Source organism: Urocitellus parryii, chromosome 4 (genome assembly GCF_045843805.1).
Source record: "Urocitellus parryii isolate mUroPar1 chromosome 4, mUroPar1.hap1, whole genome shotgun sequence".
In the NCBI taxonomy this organism is placed as follows: domain Eukaryota; kingdom Metazoa; phylum Chordata; class Mammalia; order Rodentia; family Sciuridae; genus Urocitellus; species Urocitellus parryii.
Window position 1 is genome coordinate 206,932,751 of NC_135534.1, and position 20,473 is coordinate 206,953,223.

Sequence of the window (20,473 nt, forward strand, 5' to 3'; positions counted from 1 at the left end):
TGAGTAATGTACCCAAGGGGCAGGGCCATGAGTGGAAGAAGACTAGAGAATGCTAATAAAAGCAACCTAGGGGGCTGGGGCTCAGTGGTACGGCGCTTGCCCAGCACCATGAGGCACTGGGTTCAATCTTCAGCACCACATAAAAATAAAAAATAAAGGTACTGTGTCCATCTACAACTAAAAAAATAAAAATTACATTAAAAAAAAAGCGCTCGAGGGCAGGAAGAAACTTCTAGAAGACACTGGTACATACAGTAATTTATAAATATACAAGTACACGACACAATATTATAAAAATGATTTATGATTTTGAATCCTAGTTCTTTTCTTCTAAAATGAGAGGAATGTCCCTTTAAACTTCAAAAAGTTCAATAGAGGAATTATTTCATAGGAATCTCAAAGAAAAATCTATAAGTGAATGGGATCAGTGGGTAAACAGATTCTTCAGTCAGACTCCTCCCAAAGACCCAAGTTACTCCCCTCTGTGGGTTACCTCCCCAAGGTGTTCTTGAGACCAGGAAACACCTCCAGCACGGAGTGCCCTCTTCTCTGTGATTACTGGGCACCCGTCTCCCTCGCCTTCTTTCCCCCTTTGACTCCTGACAGGTCTGTCTGCTCACTGTCTCCAGGCACTGGTCTTTCTACCTCTGGGCAAGCGCTCTCGGCTTCGCCATCACCTACCCACAGCCTGGAGAAGCCTGAGAAGCCAGTCCTCTCTGTGCTTGCATGAAAGCAAACACGAACCAAAGCCACGGTTTGTCCCGCAAGAGGAGGACTAGGACAAACACTACCATCTTGGCACATCAGAAAATGCTGGAAGCCAGCAATGATGAAACTTGGTGAGGAACAGGACATATTTTTAGAAAATGTGTGTCATTGGGTATGTAAGGGAGAAAGACATTGGCAGGCACTTCAGAGCAGAAAAGAAACCTTCTCTGTCACTGCAGAGAGGACTCATCAGCCATGTAAGAGTTGGCGGCCTGGGCTCTTAGGAAAGGGGAGTGACGCACTCTTTAGCCTCCAGCAAAGGTTGTTCCCAGAATCCATGGCTAAACCTAGAGCCTTCCCAGCCTTTTGGTGGTGGAGCAGAGTGTACAGTGACATACCCACTCCCAGCACTAGCTGGACCTGGGGACTTGTTAACTGTGACTTTGCTAATGTTGCCCAGCCTCATACTCTTGGTGTGGCGGATGCACCCACCTGCACACCCTTACTGCCCTGAGGAAACAGTTGCTGCTCTTGGTCCCCACAAGCCTGTCCTGGGAGGGCCTAGATCCAAGGCCCACCATAGCTCTTGGGAAGCCCTAGATTCTGGGCTCCCTGTCTACAAAGCAGGTAGGACATATCTGCCCTGTGTGACTGCAGAGACCAATGGGGGTGGGGGATGAATGAGGACATGGATAGAAATAATTTCTAGCACTTCAGAGACACAATACCAGCACCAGAGATTTTATATCTGCCAATAATAAAGCAAAGAAGCTGGACAAAGGATGCAAAAATCTAAAAAGGAAGAAAAAGGTCTGGATTATAGCCACCACTCACTGGGTACCACAGGCCATCTGCAGGACAGGGTTTCCTGTGAACCATTTCATGAAGGCTACAACCACCCCACGGAGCAAACACTATTATTCCACAGGTGAGGAAGCGGGGCTTGGTGGCCAGTGGGGAGGTCAAACAACATGCCCACAGTCAGACACCAGTAGTGACAACTTGGCCTGTTTGGTTCCAGAGCCTGGGGAGGCTGAGAGGGGAAAAAAGACTGATCAAGGGGCTGGGATTGTGGCTCTGCAGTAGAGCACTCGTCTAGCACATGCAAGGCCCTGGGTTCGATCCTCAGCACCACACAAAAATAAACAAAATAAAGGTATTGTGTCCAACTACTTCTAAAAAAAAATATTTAAAAAAAAAAAGACTGACCAAAGTACCTTGGAATAAGTAAAGAAATGCATTAGCAATCCCTCGCTCCAAAGCTCTCATTTCCTAAATGAAAAACCAAGGCCCAGATGGACAGAAACTGAAATTGCTTTCCTGCTGGGTGGAGGGTGGTGTCAACTGGACCCAAGGCTGTGCCTGGCTGCAGTGGGCTGCTAAGAAGGACAGCTGTGGAAAAGAGGAGGAAAACTGGCCTGTTCTTCATGCCCTCCCTTGACAGCAGAGCAGCAGTGACACCTAACCTGCACTCCACACCCTCATTCCACCTGCAGCCTTGATCTCTGCTCCCCAGAAACCCAGTCTCATTTCCAGCACTACAGGACAAGGAACTACACAAATCTGAGCTAAACTGAGGCTGGGGGAAAGCAAGTTCAAATTAGCAGTATGAAAAACCAGCACTGTGGAACTATTCACAGACAGCGCAACACTGCTTTCCTTTTTTTTTTGCTGGGCCAGTTATAGCAAGCACAGAACAGTAGTGCCCACTGCCAGGCCCTTGGGTACTGACATCTCCCTGCTTATGTTTCTTATAGGATTGTGACAGCTGAGAGGAAACCTCTGCAGGAGTCTACTCAAGAGTGCCAGGACCAGCACTGTCCAAATGGCCCCCAGGTTGGAAAACTCATCCCTTCTGGACTATTTCTGGACATGGTAATTATGATCACACAGGACTGTCAACTTTGAATTGAGTATTTGGCTAAATTTTCTGTACTACTTTATAATGCTCCATAGCTTACTACTAAGCTTGTTAAAAGGTTGTAAAAAGAGTTTATAAATTTATCTACAGATATGAGACAATTAATTTATCTAAATGAAATGAGTCTGAGAAGACAACAGAATGTGGTGGAAAACAGGCTTTGATTAAGAAAAGCTGGGCCAATATCGACACTGTCCATACACTGGGGATAATAAAAGCCTTTTCCACATGATTACAGTGAGGAGAACGTGAAACAGCATGTGCGCCAAGCCACCCAGGACAGGGCTGGGGCAAAGGGAAGCCTCTGTAGGTGCCCAAACCTGAATCTGTACAACCCCCTAACTGGGAGAGCAGGCACACAGCCAGGATAGGGGAGAATGGGTGTGCACTACATTATCCAAGTGGCAAGGGAACCAATGAATGGCAGACAAGCTAGCAGAGAGTCTCTACAGTGGTCTCTGATAGGTGGCAGACCCCTGCAGCTGTCGTTCTGCCTGCAGAGCTGCCCCACTAAACAGCAGGTCTGCCCTCGTTTATTGCAGGCAGGTGGATCAGGCCAATAGTTGTCCTCGCAGAAGGTCACACCTGCAGTCTGGCACTACCAATGTGGTTCCATGCTTTGTATGTGTACTGTGGGAGGTCTAGCAGCCCCTACCACCCCCCAACGAGGTGCCCAGTAGCGCCTGCTTCACCCTCCTGTGCTGACAACTAGAAATGAATGTCCCTAGATACTGCCAAACATCCCCAGGGGTTTGGAGGAGCCACACTATGCGAGGGGTGGTTCCATATCACATTTTCCTCCATGACCTCTCCTGGGATAAAGAATAAAGAGGGGAAATTCAAGAATCGAAAGGCTGAAATTTGCTGAGTTCAGCAGCAGGGCAAAGCTGTTGGTAAACCATTTTGCTTTGCTCTGCTCTGCCTGGACTAGCATCGGGTGGCAGCTCACTCTCCTTGGAGGTCAACACAAAACAAAACTAGCTCAAGCACAGTCCAAGCCATGCCCTCCCACTCTGCTTCCTCCTGGAATTCAGATCTCTGGCATGGGCAAGACTGCCCTTATGTCACAGGCTCCTGTAGTTAACACACTGGGCAGAAAAAAATATTATCCAACAAAAGACTTTTGAATTTAAAGACCTTATTTTCTCTATTCCTAACTAGGCTTTTAAGATATTTTGCTGGCCAATAGGAAAACCTAAAGTAGATGAATCGTAAAATTTAGGAATTTTATGCTTAAACAATGGGATGATATTTGTCAATTGTGCTTAATTGGTGGCTGTGACACCATGATAGGTTCCCTCTGAATAATCACTAGAGGATTAAGGATCAATTTGTCTATGAAGTTTGCTTTTATTTTTCATGATTAATTTTATTTTTTAAGCATAGTAATACATCAGGATCAATATTTAGGTGTGTGAGACATTAAAAAACAAACAAACACACACTCTGGCTTCCTTTCTTAAAAAAAAGAAATGTAGTATCAGATAAGTCAGGCTCTGACAGAGGATGGCCTGTGCCCAAATCTTGCTGGGTGACTGGCTAAATGCTTCTTATCTCTACAGACCCAGTTTCCTTTACGGCAAAACAGATTTTTTACCTGTTAGGGCCACTGTGAAGATTAAAGAAGAAAACATCTGTCAAGCAGTGAGCATGGGCCAGGAAAAGGACCCTGACTGTTGGCAGCAAAGTCCTGGCCCCAGAGCACTGGGGGGCCCTTCCCCCCGACCCCAGCCTTGCGGATAGCTAGGACAGTGTCCAGGTTTCTTGAGCTTTCCAAGCCTCCCTGCTCAACGACTCACCTCATCTCAGCAATTGAAGGAAAGTACAGCTGCTTTCGAGAGGAGAGGCTCACCCACCCATCCCTGAACCTGCTGGGCCCAAGCAGCACACCCACGCCAACCCTGGAGAGGACCCCAAACTTCTGTGGGGTATTGAATTCTCTCCACAAACCAAGAGAGCTTGAATAAACATTCTATTTATCCAAGGCCCTGTGAATTCTTCTGCACACTTCAGCCCAGTTGTCACCCAGTCAGAAACAATGATACTGCAATAGAGGTTTCCGTATCCCCAAACCATGGGCCAGGATTCTGCAGTAGAAGGCAAGGCAAAACCAATTGTTCTTAACGTCACACTGACCTTCTGCCTCTGAGACCTGGAAGCCACAGCACTGGTGGACATAAATTCTACTGCCTGCTGCTCCAGATCCAAGGGGATAGGGTAGCCCTCTGGTAGAAATCTGTCTCTTGCCTCCTGGAAGAGAGGAAACCTGGATTCCTACAGAGCTTAAAATGGCCGTGGCAGGCTGAAGGGGGGCTGGTGAAAAGCAACAGTGGCTCAACATCCTGGCTGGCTGGCCCTGCTGAGGTTACTAATACCTGAGGACATCTCTGGTTGGGTCCCAGGGGTTTGCATGTTTCAGAGCCCTAAAGCCGAATGATGGGCATTCTGGACATTACAAACTTCCCGTGTATGACTGTGCCCAGGACAATGTGAGGACCTCGGGCAGGAGGCAGCATCTGGGGTGTGAGTAGTGCCCAAGGAAGACACAGCTCGGAAGGGAAGACTGTCCTAGCCAACTAGCTGACTGACATGGCACTATCTAAAGGAGACCCAGGGAGCACACCTACAAAGAGCGCAACTCCCACTGCGGGCTGCAGGGGAGGGCAGCACTGACACCTGGAGAGGCAGCTTACTTTGTTCACAGGCTTCTCCGGAATCTTCACAGACACCTCGGCAGGCTTTCCCTTCTTTGATGGTGTTCTCTTGATTTTGGGCGAGTGGAATTTGTCCATCAGCTTCATGGTGAAGGAGGAGAGATGAGAGCGCTGAGAGTCTGAGAACACAGAGGGACTGACCGTTAGAGGGAGGAGGCCAGGAGTCTGTGTCTGCTGAGCTGCTGGGGAAAGAGCAGTGTCCACACTGCACTCTCTCTCTGACCAGGGATTCAAAGGAAAGGAAATATGCACCCACTGAGTCATCTCTGGGGCTGAGGTAGTTCAGAGGCAGAGCACTAGCCTAGTATGAGGAAGGCCCTGGGTTCCATTGTCAGTACCACAAAAAAGAAAAGAAAAATCTCTGCTCTACTCACATTTCAATTTTTGCAATTTCCATCTAGGTTAGGTTGTTCAGAATTGGGGACACCAAAAGCAGTCAAAATGGGTATGGAGAAAGGGTTTACAAATATGTCTAAGTGTCCTTTTCAGTCTGTTTCATGATCTAACCCACGTCCAAGGGAACTAGCTAGGAAAAAGGAACACAGGCAGAATCGCAAGTGCAGGGTGTAAGAGCTAGCAGGGAGGGCCTTCCAAGACAACTCTTCATCCTTTGGTGTGGGGAACTGCCTCAATCCACAAGGGCCAGCCCCAGATCTGAAAACTGGAAACAAGGTACTCAAACACTTCTGGTCCATGGCAAAAGGCTGGATGATCTCCCCCATCTAAGATCCAGATGAGACTAGCATGTCTGCTTTCACCATTCTGAGCTGACACTGCACTGCAGAGTATTGCAGGAAATTAGGCAGGAAAAGAATATAAAAGGCATCTAGATTGGAAGGGGACATGCAAAACTGTTTGTAGACGACATGACTGTGTGTATGGAAGCCCTCAAGCAATCCCCTAGAAAACTGTACTGAGCTGTGGGGGCAGCACAGTGGTAGAGTACTTGCCTAGCATGTCTGAGGCCCTGGGTCCATCCCAGCACTGTGAACAAACAAAACAACTATTACTACCCATAAACCCAGTAAAGTCACAGGATACAAGATCAATACACAAAAGCCAAAACTGTATTTATTTACAAGAGCGATGAACATTCCAAAATGAAAATTTAAAAGCTCGCGTTTATATCATCATCAAATATCAGTTGATGATATTATAATATTTATATTCATAAATATAATATTTATAATATATAAATATAATAATGTATTCATTATTTTATAATTTATTTATATTATTATGAATAATATAATATTTATGAACATAAATAACATCTTATAATATTTCATCTATAGTATCTTCAAAAAGAATAAAATACTCAGGCATAGATTTGACCAAATAAATGCAAGACTTATACACTGAAAACTACAAAATATTGCTGAAATAAAAATCAATGACAATCTAAGTGAATGGAAGGGTGTCTTCTTCCATGGATCCAGGCTCACAGTTGTCAGGAGATTAATACTCCCTGAATGACAGCTTATGGGCCCTATGAGAACCCCAGTTGGCTCTTCTGTAGGAATTGAAATGCTCATCCTAAAACCAGTATGGAAATATAAACAATTGGGCTGGGGATGTGGCTCAAGCGGTAGCGCACTTGCCTGGCATGCGTGTGGCCCGGGTTCGATCCTCAGCACCACATACAAACAAAGATGTTGTGTCCACCGAAAACTAAAAAATAAATATTAAAAAAAAAAAGGAAATATAAACAATCCAGAATAGTCAAAGCAGTCCTGGGGAAGAACCAAGCTAGAAGACTCACACTTCTCAATTTTAAAATTGTAAGAAAGCCATGCTAATGAAGACAATATGGAATCAATGAAGACAGATATGTGGATCAATGGACTAGAACTGAGGATCCAGAAAGAAACTTGCATGAAGCCAACTAACTGCTTTTCAACCAGGAAGCCAAGATCACTCGGTAGGGGAAAGAACAGTCTCTTCAACAAATGGTGCTGGGATGATGGAATGTCATATGCCAAAGACGAATCTGGGCCCCTGCATCACACCATTTGTAAAAATGAGCAAGTGAATGAATGCAAGGCCTAACCCAAGACTTGGAACCATAAAACTCTTAGAAGAAAATACTGGAGTTTCTGTGACCTTTTATTTGACCATGCATTCTTAGATACAATGCCAAAAGCACAAGCAACAAAAGTAAAAACAGATAAGTGGACTTCAATAAAATCAAAAACTTATTGTTGCAATGGTCCTATCAAGAGAGTGGGACGATGACCTGCAGGATGGAAGAAAATATCTGCAAATCATACATCTGATAAGGGATTGTATACAGAAACAGGAAGAAGTGGGAATATAGCTCAGTGGTAGAATGTTTGCCTGGCATGCATGAAGCCCTGCATTTAATTCCCAGCAAAGCAAAGAAAAAAGAGTACAGGCTGGTGGCTTGGAGGTAGAGCACTTGCCCAGCACGTGCAAGGCACTGGGTTTGATCCTCAGCACCACATAAAATCAATAAATAAAATAAAGGTATTGTGTCTATCTACAATAAAATATTTTTTTAAAAAGAAGAGAGAGAGAGAGAGAGAGAGAGAGAGAGAGAGAGAGAGAGAAACTGAAAGAAATTCTTACAACCCAACAATAGAGAGATAACCCATAAAATGAACAAAGAACTTGAAATGGGCATTTTTCCAAAGAAGATGCACAACTGGGCAATGAGCACATGGAAAGATGGTCAACATCACAGTTCCTTAGGGAAATGTAAGTTGTAAAACCACAGTAAGTTACCACCCCACACCAGGTATAATAAAAAAGACAAGATAATGCCAAGCATTGGTGAGGACTGGAGAAACTGGAAGCCCTAGTCATTGTTGGTGGGTGTGTAAGATGGTGCAGCTGCTTTGGGGTCACCTGAAAGCTCCTCACATAATACTCAGCAATTCTTTTTTTTTTTTTGGCACCAGGAATTGAACATAGGGGTACTCAACCACTGAGCCATAACCCCAGCCCTTTTTAATATTTTATTTAGAGGCAGGGTCCCACTGAGTTGCTTAGGGCCTCAACAAGTTGCTGAGGTTGGCTTTGAACTCGTGATCTTCCTGCTTCAGCCTCCTGAGCCAATGGGATCACAGGTATGTGCCACTGCACCCCGCTGACCCAGCAATTCTACTCCTAAGCATATGCCCAGGAGAAGTGAAAACTTATATATAATGGAATATTATTCAGTAATAAGAAGGAAATGAAGCACTGACTCATGCCACAACATGGATGAATCTTAAAGACATTACGCTAAGTGATGGATGCCAGTACAAAAGACCACATATTGTATGATTTCTTCTATCTGAAATGTCCAGGATAGTAGATCGATCTATAGAGACAGAAAGTAGAATGGTGGTTGTGTAAGACTGTGGGGGGAGGGTAGGAGGGAGCGTGACAGCTGATTGGTTTGGGGATTCTTCTGGTGGGACAAACATCTCCTAAAATTAGAACCTGGTGCTGGTTGCACAACCCAGAGAATTATTAAAAGGATGTTCAAGTGTACATTTAAAATGAGTGAATTGCATGAGAGATGAACTGTATCTCAGTGGAGCTGGGCATTCTCCCTCCTTCTCACCCTTTACCACAATCTTCGAGGGTCTGAAACCATCTTATTAATTGACTTATTTATGTATTTGTCTCCTCACAAGAATGCGAGTGTCCTGAGGGCAGCAGGACATGCCTGTTTTCCCAGTGCTGACACTGTTCCTGACCACAGGAAAGACACTAAATGACAAATGGGCAAGTCAATCTACCAGAACATGCCCCAGAAAAGAGACTGCTTCTTTTGATAAAAGCAGAGAGAGAGAGGTTCTTTGTACAAGAAAGTCCACAAAACATTATCCTATGCATGGAAAAGTAAGAATCTACAGTTTTAAAAATAAAAGGCATTCCATCAAATTTTCCGGGGCAGGGGCAAAAAAACCTCCTCCAAATAGTGTGCACACATGAACGCATGTAGAGATCGATGACGGGGCACTTTGCACCATGGAGCTGCAATTGTAGCCACTAGTGTTTCACGTGACTTAATAAGGCCAAAGTCCAATTCCTTTTTTGTCACAGAGCTTTCAGGTGGCCAAGCAGGATCAGTTAAACTATCTGCCCTGTGCAAGTTACCCAGGAGCTTGGAGCAAGTAGAAGAGGGCAGAGCCAGGACAGTAGGTGCTGGCCAGAGCTGCGGGAAACCCTTCCTGGGGCCCTGATATAGTCACAGGTCCCCAGGAAGCAGTGCATCTAGCTGGTTGCCTGGACTAGCTCACGAGTCAGGAGGGGCTCTGGGCACCAGCCTATACCCCTGGGACTTAGGGCAGGCAAACTGGGACAGTGTGATTTCCCAGCTCCCTCTGTACCTGCCTTCCACCTCCAACTCAAGCAGGGTGGAACGCATTCACAGTTGACATTCCCACTTTATAGTCAAAATCATGTGATGGTTAACACAGCATGCACACAGACTGCTTGGGCTGAAATATGTAGAAGTTTCTCCTTTAACTCTTTTGCTGTTTTGTCCTGAAAGTGGGGCTGGAACAACTGTCCTTCTTGAAATGGCTGAGGTTATGTGTATAAATGAGTTTCTGCTTGTGGTGAACACATGCAGGAGAAACCTACTTCACTTGTGATGCTTTTCTGGCCTGCAACGTGTGGTACAGTCTGGGCAAGGCGGCAAGCCACAGTCTCCAGCTGGCTATGCCATCACGAAAGAAGTGACTAGCACTCAACAGCGAACCATGTGGACAACATTTTGTGAATAAGGGTATTCAATAAATTGCACAAGATACTCAACACTCTATTGTGCAGTAGGCTGTGTGTTGGATGCTGCTGTTCAACTGCTGGCTAAGGGAAGTGTCCCAGGCATGGTCCTGGTAGGCGGGGCTCGTCTGCTCTGAGAGTTAGGTGTTGCATCTACATTCTTCACTTATGCTGTAACTTGCAATGTGTTTGCTGGGATTAAACTCATGGTAAGTCAAGGAGTATCTGTAGTTAGCCAAGTGCTGAGCATGCTCAATACCAGACAGCAGTGCTTACCGACCTTTAGAGGTTGTTCTGTAGCACTGAACACTTAGCTCACTCTCCTGAGTAAACGAGAGCCTTACAAATGCTCCTTCCATTTGCCTATTAATCCACTTCCCTCTCTGATGTAACTTCAGTACCGATCTTACTGCTACTCCATCCTACCCCTTCAGGCGCCAGCCTTAGAGGTTCCCTAAAAGATATGCACATCCCTCACCAGGTAGGCTCGCAGGCCAGGTGGGATGTTGGGTCAACCCACTCATCTATACAAGAGCAGGGAGAGCAAGGCAGACAAAATGGGGATGCCAGGGCAGGATGTGCAGTCTGGTCAGAGCCTGGGGCAGGTGTGGGGGTGTGAAGCTGGCCAGACTTACAACCCTGCCTTCACGACCAAGGCAGGCAAGAAAACATTCAGGTCACCAAAACTCCCTCTTGGGACAATGCCAAGGGCAGGGTGGCCTGGATAGTGACCCAGGGACCAAGCAAGGGCAGCTCCACTTGCAAGCTGCAGGCTGTCTTGGGGCACAATGGGGAGCCAGTGGCACCATAGGCAGTGCTACGAAGGCACCAACAAATCTCTCCTCAGGGTATTCAGTGGCCACAAGAAGCCAGCACTCATACAAGATGTAATGTATCAGGCAGAGAAAAGAAAAGAGATTCTTCATAACTGACAACCCACTGTTCAACTCTGGAAATCAAGGGTGGCAGAACCAGGCCAGATTTTGACTTGAGGCTCTCTGTCAGCTTCTCCTTGAAATAACAGGTCGGCTGCACATGTATCAGGTGCTTTTCAAGGTCCTTCAAACTATGTGGCTGGGTGTTGGAGAAGCACCTTTATGATGGCCAGCAGTAGCAGGTGGCAGGGGGCAGCAGGTGACATTTGCAAGAACACTGCTGTCAGAGTGATCCTGCCAAAAGCTGCAGACACACACACAGGAGTGCATGCTGACCTGCCCCTGCCCTACCCAGCAACCACTGGGGCAAAAAGTGAGGCTAAGAGGTGCCCTCACACTGCTAGAATCTTGGGCAGAGCTCCCCACCTTCTCCCACCGCTCCCTGACTCCTCATAGAGCCACACCTGACTTCTCACAAAAACACACAGTTTGTAAATGTGTCTTTAAAGATTTTCTCGTACTAAAATTTAAAAAATTATTTTTTTAATCTTTATTTTTTTGGTAGTACTGGGAATTGAACCCAGAGGTGCTTTACCACTGAGCTATATCCCCAGCTCCTTGATTATTTTTTTATTTTGAGACAGGGTCTTGCTAAGTTGCCTAGGCTGGCCTTGAACAGCAATCCTCCTGTCTCAGCCTCCTGAGTACCTGGAATTATAGAGTGTGCTATGGTGCCCAACTCAAAAACAAAATTTTTTTCCAATTTTTTTTTATTGCTGCATTATAGTTGTATATAATGATGGGATTTGTTGTTACATATTCATATGTAATATATACACAATATAACTGCATAATTTGGCCAACATCACTCCCTAATACTTCCCCCTCCCTCCCCTCCTCTCATCCTGCGGTCCCTTCCCTTTACTGATCTCCCTTTGATTTTCATGAGATCAGTCCCCAACTTTCTTTTCCCTTTTCCTCTCTAGCTTCCATATATGGGAGAGAACATATGACCCTTGACCATGTGAGTTTGGCTTATTTCACTTAACATAACGGTCTCTACTTCCAACTATTTTCCTGCAAATGACATGATTTAATTTTTCTTTATGGCTAAATTAAACTACATTTCAAAACAAAAATTCTAAGGATTTCATATATACACATATACAAAATGCAGATGATAATTCAAACCCATGCATTTTCCAGAAGGTTCCACAAGGATGGAATGGTCTGTATCTCAGCAACACAGAAGCCATGGTGGTTCCCATGGCTGAGGAACTGACCTCATATTTAACTTAGAATTTAAACAGGCTCTGAAGGTGGATGCAGGCACTGCATCAACATCCTGCTCAGGACTCATGCTCACCACCCTTGCTACAGTCTGTGTCTGCGTGCAGGGTTTCATCTGTAGACATACAGGGAGGATGCATACCCTCGCAGTGTCCCCTAACAGGAAGCCTGAGTTTAGCTCCACTGACATGTCGGTGCTTGCGTTTTCCACAGATTCCACAATACCTCTTTTATTTTTCTGCTCTCCTGCCACAGCACTGTTTTGTTTGCAGAATTCTGGCTTTTGTAAACAATGCTGCTGTGAACATTCTCAGATGTGTCTCCTGGACATGTGCTGGAGTCCTCTGCTGGTAAGACTGCTGGTTGTAGGACATGTGCTATATTTAACCTTGCAGACATGGTCAGATGGATCCCCACAGAGGCTAAGCCACTTTATAGTCCTCCTAGCCAGGGGAAGAGACACAGGTGCTCTACACCTCTACCAACACCAGACATGCAGGTTTTCACGTGTGCCTTGTCCAGCCACAGGAAACAAAAGCCCATCTTCATAGCCAAGTGCCTCAAATTGGCAAACTGGAGTATCTTACTGTGACCTACAAATGTGTGACAGCAACCTGAAAGGTCAGTGGTGAAAGCCCCACTGCTGCTTGGAAAATGCCAGAGGCTCCAGGGGACTCATCTGCTCATCACCTCTTCACTGACATGACATCATAAACGATTTCTGCATACATGCCCCTAGCTACCAGCCACAGTCAGGTATTTGGAAAACTGGCAAGGCCTGCAGATCCTCCACCTAGAGAGAAAGGGGAGGCCGGGAGGAGGCCTGCTCACACATTTGTGTCTCAGCAAAACCCCAGCAGGGGGCTAGGGCTATATAGCTCAGCAGTAGAGTGTGTGCCTTGCATGTATAAGGCATTGGGTTGATCCTCGGCACCACATAAAAATAAATAAATAAATATATTGTGTCCCTCTACAGCTAAAATATATATATATATATAAACAAACCCAAGCAGGAAAAAACCACATGAAGACCCCACCTTCTTCCAAAGTGGTCTGCCAGGTGCTAATATTTCATTCTTAGATCTTCAACTCACCCCTCAGCTAGGCCTAACCACCATCTGCCCGTTGCTGACAAATGTACATTTCAACCAGCCCTCTTTTAAATGTCACTTGCAGCAGCAGCTGGGATCCCAACTTAGCAGGGGTTTCTATCAGGGCTTAATTTAATCACAGGATGGGCAAGTCTCTACACATCACCCACACAATGGAGCACAGAGTCAAGGTCATGGTGGATGACACTTTGAGGCAAAGTGTCATCCAAAATGACTGCAGTCAACCTGAGAAACTCAGGGGCGGATAATATTTGCTTATCTAACATACACTGAGCTCAGAGCTGTAGCCCTGGGAGGGGTCTACAGATGGCCCACTTAATTGGCATCTCCCACTCTCCAGGTGCGTCACAACATTATAGTACAAAAGTGACTTGAGGATATTGGGAAGAACTGTAATATGCGACTTCTAGATTCCCTAAAAGTATGTTCACTTGTCTAATACCTTATGGACTGCAAAGTCCTGAAGGTGAGGGTGGGTGAGGGTGGGTGGAGGGGTTGAGAGCACTGCAGTTAGCACATGGCTGCAGAGCCAGGCAGTCTAGTTTAACGTGAGCTTGGCCACCTCCCTGGGCCTCTCTCTCTCTCACTTCTCCTCACCTACAGCAGAGATATTTAACCGCAGACCAACTTCCTCCTCGAGTGGTAGCTGAGGATTAAACGTGACCCTGTGCGTAAAGCAGGGAGTGAAGGGGCCTGAAACATCACGAGCGTTTCACAGACAGCAGCCATGACTGTCATCTGGTAAGAGTGCCAGGGCTCTGCCAACTCTGAATAAGGCAAAAGCTAAAAATAGTCCAGTCAAGTAGAGCCAAAAGCAACCTGGTGTTTCATTTTTTCTTAAAAATTTCCACATTAAAAGATTCTCTATGCTACTTGGTATAGAACTATTCATGTTAAAACAGAGGCAAAACAGTATTTGAAGTTCTGCAACACCAAAGGCTCTCTGACAGGGAACTCCATTCATATTACCCTTTGTTCATCAAGTCTACTGACACCATGGATGGTACTAATGAAAACGCTACTTGTACCTTTTTTTCTTTTTCAACAACAAAGATAAAACAATTTCATAAAAATCCAAATGCTGAAAAAAATAGAACAGAAAGTGAAAATCCCTCATAACTCCCATATGGCAGAGCTGAATTTTTGTTGTTGTTGTTGTTATTTTAGGTGCTAAGGATGGAACCCAAGGCCTGCTAGGTAATGCTCTACCACCGAGCGACATCCCCAGCCCTTTTTATTCTTGAGACACAAGACCTCCCTAACTTGCCCAGGCTGGTCTTGAACTTGCAATTCTTTTGCCTCAGCATCCAGAGTTGCTGAAATTACAGGTGTGGGCCACTGTGCCTGGCCTTTGTTTATCTTTTCATCTTAATGACCATTGTGAGCATTCCCCCTGTGAGTACACCCAATGGCTGAGGTAGACCATACCACCAGCTTTCAGTCTCCTAGCTGAATTGATTCTGTCCTCGGCTCTCCAGACAACACTGTACTGATTCACACCCACATGCCTGCCTCTGTGCTCTTGTGCAACAAGACCGACTAAGAACTAGAACTGCTGGGTCAAAGAGAATGAGCACCCAAAGTTCAATGAGAGGCTGGCAAGCTGCCCTGTGCCAGGCTGGGCTGGGTGCAGTCAGCAGCAAGGCCCCAGGCAGCTGCAGAAGAGGTCAGGTACAGGGCGCTGGCCCCATAGCACCCTACTACCAATGAAGAAGCTAGGCTGTGCCTGGGGTTAGGGCTCCAATCTGACAGAACCATCTTGCTTGTATATGCATAACTGGTAAGGATCAAAAATACATTCAGAATTGGAGATATCTTATAACAGCTGACACCCAAATGGCTGATAAGCAAACATAAGGTGCTCAACTGCATTTGTCATCAGGAAACCAGGCATTAAAAACCCACAGAGGGCTGAGCTGAGGTTGTGGCTCCATGGTAGAGTGCTTGCTTAGCACATGTGAGGCACCAGGTTCAATTCTCAGCACCACATAAAAACCAACAGAATAAAGGTATTGTGCCCATCTACATCTAAAAACATATTGAGGCACCTCTCCCACAGCTACTTGCTGATAGCCATGGCTGTCCTTATAGACCCTCAGTCTATAAGACAAGTACTGGAACATTCTGCACAGCACTGTCCAAGGGCCTGCATGTGGCAGGAAGGGGGATCAGGCAGCTTCACACATGAGTCCTGGGCAGCACTGAGACTGGCTGATCTCATGGAGGAGAAAGAAGCTAGCCACAGAAAGGTACATGCACATCCATTCTGTTTACATGAATGCAGAAGCAGGCATCACCAACCTATCATCTGGGGTGGAGATGGTGGAGGAGGGCCAGTGACGTGGACCACAAGACAGAGAAGCAGTCAGTTGGGGGCTTCTTGGTCTGCAAGCTGGTTTCACTGACAAGTTCAGTGTTCTCCATACAATAGGCATGGGCCGGCCTGGACCAGGAGTAATGTCGGTCTCTCCGGGGGCTCAACATAATAAGCTCACTGGGCTCTTCAGCAAGTGACACCCTTCAAAGCCAAGGCTGTACCAGAAACTACAGTGATACTTTGGTTTCCATCTATCTGTCTTCCAACTTTCAGAATTCAGAAAAGAGTAAAAGGGTTCTATTTACTGTCCCCTTTAGGCCCCAAAGAAGATATGTCTTATTCATTTTGTACTCTGGCACTTAGCCCAATAATGAGCATGCAGGGGGCACAGTGAGTGCTTGCCAGGAAACACACAAAATTGACGAGTGAATACTGCAACACCAGCAACTACACACTCCATCCACACCAAAAGGTGAAGCCTGATCAGAGGTGGAGAGGAGATGGTTTATATCATTTTTAAGGTCATTCTTGCAAGTACTGGCCACACACAAGGAGTAGACAACTCACTTGGGAGTTCCTTTGGAGGGGTGCTTAGATCTGGTCAATTCAGTTAACAGCATGTTTGTTGTTCAAGCCCTTACAATGAGCAGATGAGAACTGTCTCTTCCACCCTCTTCCTCTAGGTCTTTAGAGGATAACAGGCTCTCTAGGCCACTACTAGACAACAGAAGCTCAATGAAAGCCACAGGTGCAATTTAAAAATACTTTTAGTTAAGCCGGGCATGGTGGCACATGCTCATAATCCTAGTGACCCTGGAGGCTGAGGCGGGAGGATTAAGTTCAAGTTCAAGTTCAAGACCAACCCTAGCAACTTAGCAAGACCCTGTCTCAAAATAAAATAAAAAGTGCTCAAGATATAGTTTAGTGGTAGAGCACCTCTGGGTTCAACCCCCCAGTACCACCAAAAACAAAACAAAACAGACAGACAAAAAACAATCAAAGAAAAGAAATAAAAAGAAGAAGAAAAGGTTTTAGTTAACAAATATATCTAAAATATTACATCAACAGATGATTTATATAACTACCACTGATGAGTTAGTGCACCTTGCTTTTCTTCCACACTACACTGGTGTGGATTTTATACTCCTGATGCCTCACCCACATGGCCACTGCCAGCTCTAGAGCAGGCAGCTCTAGCCCTCAGCTTCATGCCCAGGAAGTTCCTGCCCACTCCTTTGATTTCTTGAAAGAAAGTGGCTGGAGCTGGGTTGGATTTGGCTGCTTCCAGGCCGTGGACTGAGGGGGTGCAGCTGCAGAATGCAGGCTGCTTGGCTCCAGGCCAGAATTCCTCCCCACCACATTCCACCTGCGCTCCTGCAGGATCTCAGCCCAAATGGCACCTGGTTAGGGACAGTGCTGGAGGAAACACTACATGAGACCTAAGCAAAGGCTGAGAAAAAGCAGCCTTCTGTTGTCAACAGCAGAACCCTCAAAGTCTCAGCTTGCCAACAGTGTGAACTGATTTTCTCTGAGGCTGGGACAAAGAACACTGATGGTGGCTCTCTCACTAGGTGGTACTGCTGGGGATGTGAGTTGAAAGGAGCCATGCTGAGCCCCCCCATAGCCCAGGACAGCCCCACAACCATGCCTTACCTACCCACATCACTGATGGAAGCCAAGACCCCTCAGTGTAAAATGGCAATAGCTATCCTGATTTCACCAGGTTGTCAGAAGGCTGGACACTGGACTCCATGTGAAGTCACAGCACGGTAAGCATGGTGGTAAGCATTCAGTACATACCACCTGCTGTAACCCAAACATTACTGAGATACTCCATTTCAGGATAAATGCCACCAGTGAGTGAACAGCTACTACTTCTTAATAAAGAAGGCTTAAAAACTGAAGGAAACTTTAATGACTTTGGTATATGATAAGACTTAAGTAGACACTAACTTCGGGCATGAACAGAGCATGTATGACCTCCTGGGGAGCCCCTGCCCTTCCTATCAGAGTCGCCTCTGAAGACACCAACCTACACCAGGCCCTTCCTCAGCCTCATTCACCTCCTGTCAAGCAGGAGCCAGCCAGTCATGAGGGAAGAGGGAAGACACGGGACAGAGCTGTTGTGGAGCCCAGAGGTGGGCACCGGTGGGGAGCCCTCCACACTCCCCCTCTCCCCAGCACGGGAAGGGAATGGTTCTCATCACCATCCACAGATGAACAAAGCAGGTCATGGGAGTCAAGGACCTTGGCCAAGGTCATATGGTTAAACCCTCTTTCTCCCAGCAGACTCAAGATGATGTACTAGCAGGTGTCTGAGACTCTCAAAGTCGCTGTCCCCATGGCAGCCTGCTCCAAGGAAGCATTTCTTTCCTATTACTGGGTGGGACTGACCTTGAGGTTAAAACCACAGGTTTCTGGAAATGTGAATGAATCATTGCTTCAGCTTCATTTCCAGAGACAAAATGAAAAAACAAGAGATGGTAAAACAGAGCTTATTTATTCTGAGTAACCACACTCACCCCACCGCTGTAAGCATAGCACAGGCAGGGCAAAAGCACTTGGGGTCCAGATAACACAGGAAGCACAGTATGCCTGATCTTTGTCCCTGGGGTGGAGCTGTCTGGAGCAGCCTTCTCCCTTAGGATTGGTGCCAGGTCCAGGCAGGAGAGGTGGAAGCAGCAGGTCACTCCAGAACCCAAACAGCCCTCGCTGGGGTCACCACAGCCTGCCCCTTCAGCATTGGCCACCAACAAAGCTACCTAATGTGGTGCAGTGAGGCCAAACAGAAACACGAGAGCTTGCAGGTGCAGGCCATGGCAGCGCCTCCCTCCACCTCTGCAGGGCTCACCTGGGGACTCTTAGGACTGGGCTATCAGGCCACTCCTAATGTTCCCATGAGAAACTATATTTTCATTTGTCAGTGAGAAAATGATTCATTTATGTGCTTCCTGAGTAGCAGGGAAGGAGCTGGGAGCCATAGTCCCAGCACCAGGGAACCTTGCAATGAGCTCACCTGGAGAAGAGGAATGTGAAGGGGCAGGGGCCACTGTAAAGTCCCCTCCTCACCATCACTCAGGGCAACTGGTGGTGTCATATAAGGCAGGGCAAGCACTGTGAGGCATCCTCAGTCACTCACTCCACATACACCAAGATGCCACCCACTTACAAGGTGGCAGGGCAAGGAGCCACCAGCTGAGGACTGGGGTCCCCTAGACATGGCCAGGCCAGCTCCATCCTCAGTCATGGACAAAGGTGTCAATTAGCCTCCCACAGATGCTCCTTCGACACATGGGGTAACTTCCACACAGTATTTAAGTGCTCTGAGGGCTGAAAGAAGAGACATCTGGTCCCAGTGCTGGTGACCTCACCAATGCTCTGGCTCTCAAGTTTCAGCCACAGGTGGTCTAATAGCCCATCAGCAGCTCTTAAGGACTCAAGAAATCTTGGGACAAAAATATGAAGCCATGCCGGTTCAGGCAAAGCCAGAATGTCATTGACTTAGAGCCTGAAATCCCATCCACTTCCTCCCCAGGCAAGTGCATGGGTCCACTTTGTGTGCTGAAGCCTCTGTCACACATGCACCTGCCTCTGTCCAAGCAGTGAGGACAGAGCAGCAGCAGCTAGGACCACACCCTGACAGCATGCATCCATATCCGAAGGCCTTGCCCATTTCACCCTGCTGGTCCTCAGGGCATCCCATGCCCTCACTTCACAGGCAGGAGAGCTGTGGCTGAGGACAGGAACCCAGAGTGGGGAACACCCACGGGTAGTTCAAACTGAGCATAATATAAGCTCAGGAGGGAGGGCTTCATGCCCATGTCAGTGTTCTGTTCTGACAAGCCAGCACCTAATATGGGCAGGCACTCACCTCGAGGACCACCAGCTGTCCCCACAGCTCCCTACCTGGATGGCACACGTCCCAGTAGGTCCAGCTTCCCATACCCCCCTTTAAAGCCAAAGCCTGTTTGTTAGATGTGTTCATAGCCTCTATCACTAGGGAAGCAAGTCACCACAAGACCAAAGGAAGACTTTTTGGCCAGTGTGGCTTGTAAAAGTGATTCACCCCTCTCGAAGAGCAGGACCAGATGGCGGGGCCTAGCAGGGGCACACAGAGGGCTGGCTGTTTGGCACCTGGTAAATCACTCAGGCCTAGGAGGAAGAGGCCACAATCACACACTGGCTCTCCCAACTGGGGGGGGGGGGTGGTCGTAGGTGGAGCCTGACTCATTTTAAACAATGGGCTGGGGAAGAACTTGTACTTCAGGGATGCCTGGAGTTGGGAGGTTGCTAAAAGAATCAGGGACAGGGGTTTTCCTAAGTCAGAAAGGTTCCATTCTCACTGAATTTATACCTTAACCATCTGGGATCAGTGGTAGAGGGACTTCACAATACTGATTAAAAGGCTCATCAGCAATGTGGTGTTTTTTGCTTTGTTTTGTTTTACGGTATTGAGAATTTGAATGCAGGGATGTTTTACCACTGAACTATACCCCTAGTCCTATTTACTTATTGAACCCAAAGGCACTTAACCACTGAGCCACATCCCCACCTTTAAAAAAATATTTCATTTAGAAACAGAGTCTTGATAAGTCACTTAGGGCCTTGTTAAATTGCTAAGGCTAACCTTGAACTTGTGATCCTCTTGCCTCAAGACTTCGAGCGACTGGGATTACAAGCATGTGCCATCACACCTGGCCCTTTTTATTTTTTTATTTTGAAACAGGTCTTGCTAAATTGCTAAACTCAAACTTGCAAACTTCCTGCCTCAGCCTCCTGAGTTACTGAGATTATAG

At 46.6% G+C, this 20,473-nt stretch overlaps 1 protein-coding gene across 14 annotated transcripts in view; it reads right to left on the minus strand.

Annotated features, from left to right (window-relative positions):
• The window catches only part of Rapgef1 (Rap guanine nucleotide exchange factor 1), a 128,189-nt gene that overhangs the window by 56,179 nt on the left and 51,537 nt on the right, over window positions 1–20,473 (minus strand). For 7 of the 14 annotated variants that reach the window (XM_026386582.2, XM_026386570.2, XM_026386581.2 and 4 more), the window contains exons 2-3: window positions 5,323–5,462; window positions 4,766–4,879 (exon numbers count right to left, since the gene is read on the minus strand). In XM_026386582.2, coding sequence (XP_026242367.2) covers window positions 4,766–4,879; window positions 5,323–5,462 — 254 coding nt within the window. Of the gene's footprint in view, window positions 1–4,765; window positions 4,880–5,322; window positions 5,463–6,293; window positions 6,328–6,944; window positions 7,015–20,473 lie in introns of all 14 variants that reach the window. The other 7 variants (XM_026386574.2, XM_026386572.2, XM_026386573.2 and 4 more) reach the window with 3 other exon arrangements.